We start from the raw sequence: 11098 nt of genomic DNA, 5'->3' as shown, positions 1-11098 counted from the left end.
GCCATTCTTTGTGGGGTGAGGTGGAATCTCAGTGTTGTTTTCATCTGCATCTCTCGAATGATCAGTGATGTGGAACATTTTTTCATATATTTACTTGCTGCTTTTACTTCTTTGTCTGAGAAATGTCTGTTCATTTCGGATGCCCATTTTTGAATCGGGTCTTTATATTTAGGGGGGCTGATTGTTTTGAGTTCTTTATATATCCTTGATAATAGTCCTTTGTCTGAGGAACAGCTGGTAAAAATTTTTTCCCACGTTGTAGATTGTCTCTTAGTTCTGCTGATGGTTTCTTTTGAAGTACAGAAGCTTTTTAGTAAGATGAGATCCCAGTTGTTGATTCTATCTGCTAGTTCCTGTGCTGCTGAGGATTTGTTCATAAAGTCTTTTCCTATACCAATGTCGTCCAGAGTTCTGCCTAAATTACCTTCCAGCAAGTTTAATGTTTTTGTTTTAATATTTAGATCTTTAATCCATTTTGATTTTAATTTAGTGCATGGTGAAAGATAAGGGTCTAATTTTAATCTGTGGCAGGTTGTTGCCAATTATGAAAATTTGCTGTTCATGCAAAATTAGAAGTTTTGAAAGCTACATCTTTTTTTTTTTTTTTTAAACCAGGGATCAAACTTGGGTCCTAGCACTTGTGAGTCAGGCAGCAGGACCCAGGGGGCTAAATCCTGGCCCCATGGAAAACTACGTCTTGAGCCTGACAATTTTCCAATGGAGGATTTTATATTATCAGTGATGATATTAGCAAATACAGGTTATTTAATGTTATAAAATAGAATATGTCAATATTTGTCTTCTCTTTATAACTTAGTGACAAATACTCTTCAAAAAACCCCCAAAGCATAGGTAGACAGAGTGGCACACACTTGCAATCCCAGCAACTCAGGAGGCTAAGGCAGGAAGATCACAAATTTACAGTCCAGCTTAGGCGACTTAGTGAGACAACGTCTTAAAATAAAAAAGTAAACCAACTTTGCATGTGACTTAGTGGTAGAGCCCTTGCCCAGCATGTGCAAGTCCCCGGGTTCTATCCTTAGTAACACTAAAAAAAAAAAAAAAGTTTGAAGCATGACATTACTAAATTATGCGACCAGCTTGGTAATCAGGGATATAGTCATGCTTACAGAACAAAGCCCTGAGCTGAATTAAAACATGAACACCAAGGCTCAGGGAAGCTGCCCTCTTCCGGTTGGCAATGGTCTGTGTGTAGTTTCCGTATCTTCTGGTAGATGACAGTGGAACGGGATGCTCTGTGAACTTTTGCCCCAGCTGTCATTCGCCTGCCTCGTTTGCTGTATTATACCACACCTGTGAGAGAAACAGCTTTCACTGAGGGCCGAGAGTCCTTTAGCGAATGACTGAGCCTCAGGATCGTTCCCCTGTGAGTTCAGCAAGGTGTTTAGATACATGATCAATACAAGGAAACCAGCGGTTTCCTACTGGGCACACTATTCAAGCAATGTAATAATAATAATCCTACAGAAACTATAAAACACCTAGGAATAAATCTATGAAGAAATACAAAACTTGAGTGAGAAACAGTGTATAAAACTTTTAACAAGACCTGTTTAAGGATCAATATCATGTTTAACTGAAAAGATAGAAATGTACTGCAAGGTTGCCAATTGTCTCTGTATTGATTTATAAATTACTTACAATCCCATTTAAAATTACAATAAAATCTTTTCAAAAAAACTACAAGCTGATTCTGAACCTCTTTTGGAAGGCAAAAAAAAAAATGTTTAGCGTTATGTTAAGATATTTTAAAGCAGAAGAAAACAAAGAAACGATCCTACTAGATAGCAAGTCTTTGGTGAGCAAATGGTAGAGTATTTCACATCCTGTCTGGGGTTTTAGTGCTGAGTTGTACAAACTCTGAAAATGAAGCCCATACTACTTTTGTATCTCTTTCTGTCATGCCAGCCGAAGACATGGGAGCAGAACCCAGGGAAAACCACTCATTATCTTGGAAGACTGTTTACGAAGTGGCTGCTGTAACTCTCCCCATTCCCAACACAAATCCTTGCGATGCAGCCTTGCCTCTCTTCCCAAGAGAGGCCCAGCTCTCCCCCAACCTTTCCAGTGGTGTCTGGTTATGTGACCAGTACTGGCCGTGGGACCCAGGCAGACGTGCGGGCAGAAGCTGGAAAAGTGCTTGCACGCTAGGTCTTCCCTGGTCGTGCTGCTTTTGGCATCTGGTGTCGTGATGAGCTCCTGGACACCAGGAATGCTGAACCCAGTTCCCCTGCCAGCCAAGCCAGTGCCCAGGCACACAGGAGGCCACTGTGGGCCAATCCTCCCAGACTTACCCCACCAGCCAAGTGACCCCAAAGAAGTGCGAAGAACAAGTACCTAGTGGGGCCCAGCACATAGTGCTAATGCACAACTTTGCGATCAAATACATGATGACAAACATAAGCCACAAATTCGAGGTAGTCTATCTTGCAGCAGAGGCCAAATGATGAAATCACTACTGTTCTGCCAGTAATGTTAATAATGGCAGATAGTTTTGTTTTGTTTGTTGTAAATGATGCTGGTTTTAATAGATTGAGCTTTGGAAAATGAGAAAAATCCAAGGAGTGAACAAGGGCTCTATTTGGCAATTTACATGAAACACGAAACATGAGCCTCTTGGTTTCTAGAGCTGACTGACGATTATTTTAAAAACAATACACAATAAGAAATGTCATGGCTAACTTAGTCATTGTGGGATGAGTCGTCCTTCTAGATTACCGGGATACATTTTATTCTAACACATGTCAAGAATCAGGGCATATTTTAACCCATGAGAAATGCCAGAAACTTTTTGGCTTAACTTTTCTTCAGATTTCACTAAAGGGCTGGAGATAAGGCTCAGTAGTAGAATATTGGCCCAGCACACATGAGACCCTGAGTTCAATCCCCTAACACTGCAAAACAATAAAAAAAAAAACAGGACAAAAATTTAAGACTAAGACAACTGCGCTTTAATGTACAGTATTTTCAATGTACTGAAAAATAATAGAGTTTCATTTTACTAATAAAACACATTTAAAAACCCAGAATAAAGGTTATGTTTATGTGAAAGCTTATATTTTCCCATGTGTGTTCATAAATAATAAACATACTTTGAGAAGTAAAAAATAAAATTGTTCATGAATGGATGTAGAAAGAGAGAAAAGTGAGGCTATTCTTTAATAAAAAAGGAATGGTCGCATTACAGAAGATATGGGCATGCGATCCACAGAGCAGGTTTTTGGCCGGGCTGTTGGAAGGGTGGTTTGGCTCACATTTGCGTCCCCAGAACACAGTGCCTGGCCCTGAGGACTTCAGAAAATCCACTGAATGAAGGATTGAAGGAAAGCGGAAAGAGAGTAAAGAAAGTATTAACCTCTTGAGAGTCTTTGTATTCTCACGTTTGTGCTATGATTTATTTTCGTACACCATACACTTTTCAAGTACAGCCATCTCAGTATTACTGCCTGTTTCAAAAATGACCTCTTCCTCATGAGGATTTGAGGTCTCCTGAGGATATGACGGACAGGGAGGGTGCGTTCCTAAGAGAGACAGGTAACGAGGGGCAGAGATCACAGTGCTAAATCTGTACTCTCTTGTTTCTTATGATTCCAGGTATTATTTTTAAAAGGTTTCAACTGTGATAAGATAATATTCATTGATGAAATTTGCAAGTCATGTAGACCTGTAAGGAAGAGAAAAACAATGACCCCCAGTGGCAGACACTGCTAATATTGAGGTCCATTTCCCGCCAGAGAGCCAAGCTGTACCTGTGTGAGGTTTCAGTCACTATCGGACCACACAGGGTGTGGCCCTAAGACTGCAGCACCTCTTACTTCACAGCCACTTTCATTGCTTACACGGAACTGAGCTGAAACTGCCTACAGGAGGTCCTCAGAAGATGTCCCCGCTGTTAGGTAACCCAGGCTGTAGAGGGCTAGGCACTGTCACCTGAGTTTGGCTCACTATTTCAAAACTTTCTTCAATTCCAGGCTTTCTACATTTTGAGACTCTCTGTGATAAGAATAGAAATCAAGATCTCAACCTCAGCACAAACAGACCTAGATCATATATTCGCCAAATTCCTCACGGACAGATCAAGGCCAAGTGATGCAAGCACCAGTTCATTTGCCCATTTGCCAGTGAAGAACTAATAGTGGTAGTCAAGTTGCAGTGAATACATGGTGTGATACATTGTATATGCCCAGCACCACACATAGTGTATAGTAATCGGCAGCATTGATCATCTTTGGCTATTTTTGCTGCTATTGTAATGCAATGGGACAATCTCGTTAATTTTTATTTTCCCAGTGTCATTTGCTCATAATAGTGACTACTATTAGTACTACACTGGATAATTTCTACTTACACTTCCTTAGAGATTCAGTCAATTCATATTACTTGCTAAGATTTGTTCAGAGTATTGATGTCTTAAGCACGTCAATATTTAGGTGACTGTGCCCAGAAACTGTTGTGTTTTTTTTTCTTGCTCGCCTGCTGCTCAAACCTCTCTGAGCCTGTCCCCAGCCTGGGGCCCTCATGTGGTGATGGCTCTTCTGCTGTCCTACTCTCACTCAGTGAGGGCGAGCCTCTGTCTACAGCCGACTGCTGCCTGATGTCAGACTCAGGAGTTGGTGTCGTGCAGTGAATCAACATAGCCCAGGTACTGTACCTGTTCTCAAGCATCACCCTCACCCTCCCACCTTCCTTCTCCTAGGACCACCTCCCGTTTCCTGAGCCAGAAGCCCAGTAGCAGTCCTACTAGACTTCTCCCAGCTGCTGCACCCATGTCTGACCAGTCATAGGGTCTTGACTGTACCTTCTTCCTCACCTGACTGGTAAGTCATCTTTCTCCATTGTGCGCTGTGGTGACCTCCTAACTAATGTTGCACCTCTGGTCTTCACTCCCTGAAACCTTCATACTCTGCACAAAAAGCTGAATTTCTGGATCTCAGCTGGGAGCCCTCAGAAGGTCCCTGTCACTGTGTAGGGAAAGCCAACACCCTAGTGTGACCTCCAGGTTCCGTGACTCTGTGGAGCCCTTCTCTCAAGCCCCGCCCTGTCACACCCTCCATCCCCTTTGGTCTAATGTTCATGCAGGAAGCACCACCATAGCATGCTGCTTCCGCGTCGCCTGCCTTTGGCTGTTCACAACCTCCTCACTCTCCTCCTAGCAAACTCCAACACCTGGCTTTGGATTTACCTTCAGTGTCATCTTCTCTAAGAAGCTTTCTCAAACTAATGCTTGCCTAAGCCATCCTCTCCTGTGCTTGCTCTTGTGTGCTGATAGTGTCGGTGTGAGTTGTGCCCCCATCCTGAAGCAGCTCGTGCAGGGACATGCCAGTGTTGCATCCTGTGGACCCCACTTCACACAGAGCCCCACAGCATGTGCCCGAGGTACCTCTTCATGTCCCCTACGCTTGCTCATGGGTACAGACGTAAACTTGAGCCATCACAAAAGCTGACTTCAATGCTTGTTTAGAAAAATGCTCCAAATAGGTGCATCATCTGACAGGTAAGAAGTGGTCTAGGTTAAAATTGAAAGTTGAATGGAGCCACTTTCACAAAAGAACAATCCTCAAACAAGGCCTCAAACTTGCCTGAAATGTTCCTTATTTTGGAGCTCAGCAGTACCTGATCAGGGATAAAATATAGAATGTGGCACAGTTGTGAGAAGTCACGCTCTCTGGCGCCCAAGAAACTTCAAATTACCTATACAATGTATAACCGTCAAATACGCTTGTGAGGATAGAAACTGATATCCAGAAAAAACGAGGGTATTTGTGAAGCCTGGGAAGAGATACTATCATTTCATCTTTGGGTACAAAGTGAAGATGTACTGGGTGACTGTGTGAATTCACCTGTCTGGGGAGTGAGAAAGCCTGCTGTTTGCTTGAGGCAAACAGCCTTAAGCTACCTATGGTATATACTGAACCCCATCCACTTTATGAAGCCAAACCCAACCTAATCAGCAAAATGTTATTTCGACAAATGCCACATTCAAAAAGTTAGACTTGGCTTTACTGGGGAGCCCGTGCTTTGGAAATACTGGGTGGAAACCCTTTCTCCCTCCCAGCAGCCCTTTGGGCTTCCATTACATGCATGTTACGCAGAGTTTGGAGGTAGCCCTCCGAAATATAAGCTGAAAGCTTTCTAGGAAAGCAAATCTTTCCCACATCCTTCCCTGCAGTTCCTCTTTAAGAGGTGTCAGCATGGCTGAAAGGAAGAAGTGGCTGCACATTGTTTGGCCGCGCTATTATGTGCTTAACATTTCCATGACAAAAGTGCCACTCGACTTCTCCCGATTAATGCAGCTCGAGGGCTCTTGTCGTCCTTTAATAAAACATTGTTGAAATCATTTATTTAGAGCCCTGGTTACTAGTGGGAGAATGACCATCTTTGTGCCAAAATATAGTGTATACAGTCCACTATTTCGTAGTAGATCATTCTGTTATTTGAGAAATCGATTAAATGGATGCCTTAGAAGGTATTTATGCTAATAGCACATTACTCCTGTCATTGGATAGTCAGGGCTGAGCACTTGCCACTGTCTTCCAGTCTCAATCTCTCAGGGTACAGTAAAGTCCAATGGAACTCACAGGCAGGAGATCCAGACCTCCCCTAAGGACTCCGGCCACAAGGCAGCCCTAATTCGAGTCTCCCAACAACTTTGCTCTGAGTAGCCCGGAGAAGCCAGGTCAAGGAACAGCATTTGTGAGGTTCCTTGGCGCAAGAGGTCAAAAGCCAAGTAAGTTCTCCTTTTCTCTCTTCTGCTCTGAAAAGAGAAACGTGAAGTCATGCTAGAGAGTTTCCATAGTGAACTCAGTAAGGACCAGAGATGCAAAGCCAAAGTTTGAAGGTAAGAATTTTCCTAAGTTTGAGGGTAAGAGAGATTTCCAATAGGCCTTAATGTCAGGAAGTTCTGGAGGTAGGAAATTCTGGTGTTCTTCAAGGCCATGTAACCTTGCTGGGTAGGAGTGAAGGCATAACATGGGGAAGGAGAGCAAGCCCCCTGCCATGTGGTTTTCCTGGAGTCTAGGGGTAGACACACAGGCTACTGGCCCTCCCTGACTCAGCCCCGCTGGAGACCCGTGGTACTGTCCAGATGTGCCAGGGCCTTGGGGCCCCTGAAGTCACAGCAGTCAGGGTTGGGAGCTGCTTTCTTCCTTGTGGATATGTGCAGGGTGCTGCCCAAGTTCAACGACCTCCTGCCGTTCAGCAGAATTTACTTCCTTACAGCCATTTCCCCACTTTATTGTACGTGCATGGCCATGTACACTGCTATATATCATTAAAAATAAACAGAGACCTTATGCTACATCCATTGTGATCATATACAAAAGCATTGCTGTGTGCTCGGGTGGGCAGTGAAGCCTGAACCTCCTTCTATTTACTGTATGGTCACTGTCAGTTCAATGAACTGCCCCCTTGTTCTCAACCATTGTCCCACACTCCCTTAAACATTTGTCACTGAAGTGCCTCCAAAGACAAATAAACTGTCACTGAGAATTCCAACCTGCTAACTGGGGAAATGGGAAGGCTGTGGGGACACTTAACTTTCCACGGAATCCAAAAGGAGCCCTTCCGACTCTGGGAGCTTCTGGGGAGGGCAGTTCATGAGAGTTCTCAGGAGAAGCAGGGTACCTTTGTGTTCGTCAGTGGTACTTGCTGGCATTCTCGGTGAGACATTTGAAACTGCCAAATTTCCAGAATTCCAACGGGCTCCCCGGAGAGTGTGAGACATTGCAGATGTCAACATCTGTAAAAATGCTTTTTTATCTAGAAGCAGATGGCAACACACAACTTCACAACCAAAAGTCCAAGGGCCCTGACATTTCAGCAACCTGTTCTGGAATCCAATAGATCTGTAGGGAGGCCTGGGGCTTCTGGGCTCCAGTCAATAATTGTTTAAATTACACAAAATGGACTGCAGATCAATGTTCACTTTCTTCAAGAAAGAAAGCATAAAGCCTCAAGTCCTCTCTCCCCAAGCGCTGGCTGGTTGATTTATTCCAGGCAGATGCTTTTGACAGGACCCTGTAAAATCAAGTTGTGAGTTTATTGTAGCAGTTAATTATCAGGCCTTTTCTAGTGCTAATGCCTTTTACTTCTTACTGGGGAAAACTGGGCCTTTTACTGGGACAAAGACTTAACTTTTTTTTTTTTAATCAAGAATGTGTTAAAATAACACGAGGGAGATGATTTAAATATATTTAAGGACAAATGCAGGAGGACTGCTAACTCCTTTTTTTTTTTTTTTTTTTTTTTAAAGAAAGCTGATTTCACTTACAAGTCTCCTGGAATACTCTTTGTTCACTTCCCAAAGAAACAACCCATAGCTTTGTTTTAACAATATGTTTACTCAACCATTCAGGTGACTGGAGATTCCAAGCCCACACTGCTCTTCTGGTAGACAACTATCTTATACTTTGTGAATAACTACATGTGCATATAATCTCCATTGTATGTGCACCAAGAAGTGCCTGGAATCCCTCCATAAAAGCCGGGGAAAGAGGAAAAAGAAACCTTGCAAGCAAGCAGGGGGTGAGAGTGGGTGGGAGGAAGTTGGAAGGGGCATAGCTTTGTTAATTACTTTAGGCAGCAGAGAAATCTGGTTATGTTTTCTCAGCACATGTTAATATCAAATAAAGAGACACCAGATCTTGCTAATCTGTCGACCCCTCAGACAAAGTTTATTTGTGGTGACTTTTAAACTCCTGACTTGCCTTCCAATCATGGCGTTTAAAATGAAAAGCTTTAAATAAACACCAGGAATAGAAGATAAATAAACTTTTTTCCCCCCTCGCAAGTGCCTAGCTTGGCGAGGTTCAGGCTCAAATCCCCGGAGGACAGAGCGCTCTCTTTTGTGTGAATGTTTAAAAGATTTTCCAATGCCGGAGTTTATTCCTACTGCAAACATTTCTATTTACAAGGTCAAGTGTATCAGCACTCGACACAGCTTAAGAGTGTAATTATTTATCTAAGGGCGTTTGAGTGTAGATCAGTAGCTCTGGCAGAAGCCCAGCCTTCAGCCCACTGCTAAACAACCCTTCACAACAATATTACAAGCTCTGGTAATTATTCCTCTCCCCAGTGTGTTTACTTTTGCTCTGGGGAATGTTTTGTAACAAAATTTTGTACTTTTTCATCAAAAGTGTGAAAATGACTTTTCAGTATGGAGTCTTGTGGGTTTCCTAGGATCTACCGGTAGCAGACGTTGCTGTAGGAGGAGGTCTAGTAGCCAGACAGGACACTCCTGGGGTAGGGGTCCTGGGAGAGGGGTGTGTGATGCTGAGGTTGTCTTCAAATTATGCAAGGGAGAGTTTTGTGAATTCTCTGCACAATGAAAAAAAAATCAATGAAGGCCAGTTACTTATCTATTTAGCTGCCTCATTTACAGATGTCTAATTGTTCATTAAATTAAAAGCAGAAATCGTCCACATTTGTCCTTTACTGCATTTTAATTTCCACCAGTGGCTGGCGGATTCCCAGTGCCCCCGTACACCCTCCTCACCTGTTACTAGGTTAGCCACAGTGCAACTCTGGAAGGCAACTACACGGTATCATTGTTTATAATCTCTTTACTGATGTACACATTTTAATAAAACGATCCCCCCAAATACACACAGCCATAGTTATTTAAGTCATAGGATTTTTAAAAAATGAGGTCTATAAAAATACAATGTTTAAGGCAGTTTGGAAATGCATTTATACATTTCTACAGTGTCCATAAATTCTCTTGAAAATAAGAATGTTACTTCAAATCTATAAAATACACTGTACATTTTAAGGCTTCTCTCAATAGACCACACTTCCAAACGGATTCTGGATTTGGATTCCTGGTGACAAGTGGATTCCATACATTTCTGGGGGAAAAAAGATTTAACATGGGTGTGGATTTAAAACTTTTAATTTCTTCTTAAAAATAAATTATTTCTGAAGCATACAATTTATAAAAATTATATATACAAAGTACAACTGGTAACAAACCCCAGTTTTAATACATTTTATATACGACATACCAGGGTTCAGCACCCTGATAGGGGCAGAAGCAGTGTGTTCTCCGCACATCTGAACACAGTTTCTCGAAGCACAGAACAGAAATGACAGCAACACGAACATCACAGATGGCAGTGCAGAGCTTTTTAAATAAAAAGTTGCATTGTTCGATGCCACAGTAACTCTTCAGAGCGGCATATTTGGACTCTAATCCTAAACAAATGTGCTAAGAATAGTAGCAGTGAAATTAAGGTCAAGGGCTCAGAGTCATCAGAAGCAGTTTCGAGTCCCTCCTAAGACAGTCGCCGCCTCCCACCGAACATCGCGGAGAACTGCGGTCGCTGATACTGGGAGTACACGAGTAACGTACGCCGCTAAGTGGGAGTTTTCTCTTACTTACGATTGCTGTGTCCTCCCCGGCCACAAGCACTATTTTCTCCCCTCAGGAGAAAAATGCTAATAAACAGCCCCTTTGTGCATGGCTCCTTCGCCCCCACCCCAGCTTTAAACCCAGTCCCTCGGAAGTGTTAAGACCCCACGGCCAGCACTTTTCAGGCTCGGGTTCCGTTCCTCGGGGTGTGCAGCCCAGAGTTCGGTGCAGTTTCTGGAGCCCGCGGTGGGGGCGGAGAAGAGCTCCAAGGAGTCGCGCTTGGGTGAGGGCACAGGGAAGAGCCCGGCCCGGCGAACACACTGGCCAGGCCGAGGCGCCCCTGCCCTCCGCTCTCGGTCCCAGGCCGCAGGTGCGACTAGAAAAGCGGCCGGAGCAGCAGCAGCACGCCCGAGCGCGGCTGCTCGTCGTCGTACTCCTCGTCGTAGTAGTCGTCCAGGCCGCCGTCCGAGCCGCTGCTGCCCGGGCCGGTGCCCAGCTCGGCGCCGAAGCACAGGCGGGCCATGTTCTCCTTGACCGACTCGCAGATGGGCCGTTCGAGGCCGTCGCACACGCAGTCGTTGAGCAGCGCCGCCTTGGGCATGGCCAGCATGTCCTCGATGACGGCGCGGCACTCGTCGGTGCAGCGCAGCCCATTGAAGAGCTTGCCGCAGTAGGTCAGGTAGCGGCCGAGCGCCAGGTTGCAGCGGCTGTCGCGGTCGCAGCGCCGCC

At 44.2% G+C, this 11098-nt stretch overlaps 1 protein-coding gene across 1 annotated transcript in view; it reads right to left on the bottom strand.

The window, feature by feature from the left end:
• Window positions 1-10745: 10745 nt before the first annotated feature.
• The window catches only part of Gas1 (growth arrest specific 1), a 1890-nt gene continuing 1537 nt past the window's right edge, over window positions 10746-11098 (bottom strand). The window contains exon 2 of the mRNA XM_010605530.1: window positions 10746-11098. Within this exon, the coding sequence (XP_010603832.1) occupies window positions 10746-11098 (353 nt within the window).

Source organism: Fukomys damarensis, unplaced genomic scaffold, assembly GCF_012274545.1.
Source record: "Fukomys damarensis isolate Sample0158 unplaced genomic scaffold, DMR_v1.0_HiC HiC_scaffold_4, whole genome shotgun sequence".
NCBI classification, from domain to species: Eukaryota; Metazoa; Chordata; class Mammalia; order Rodentia; family Bathyergidae; genus Fukomys; species Fukomys damarensis.
The sequence above is the reverse complement of the archived record's forward strand: the minus strand, read 5'-3'. Positions and strand labels throughout refer to the sequence as shown.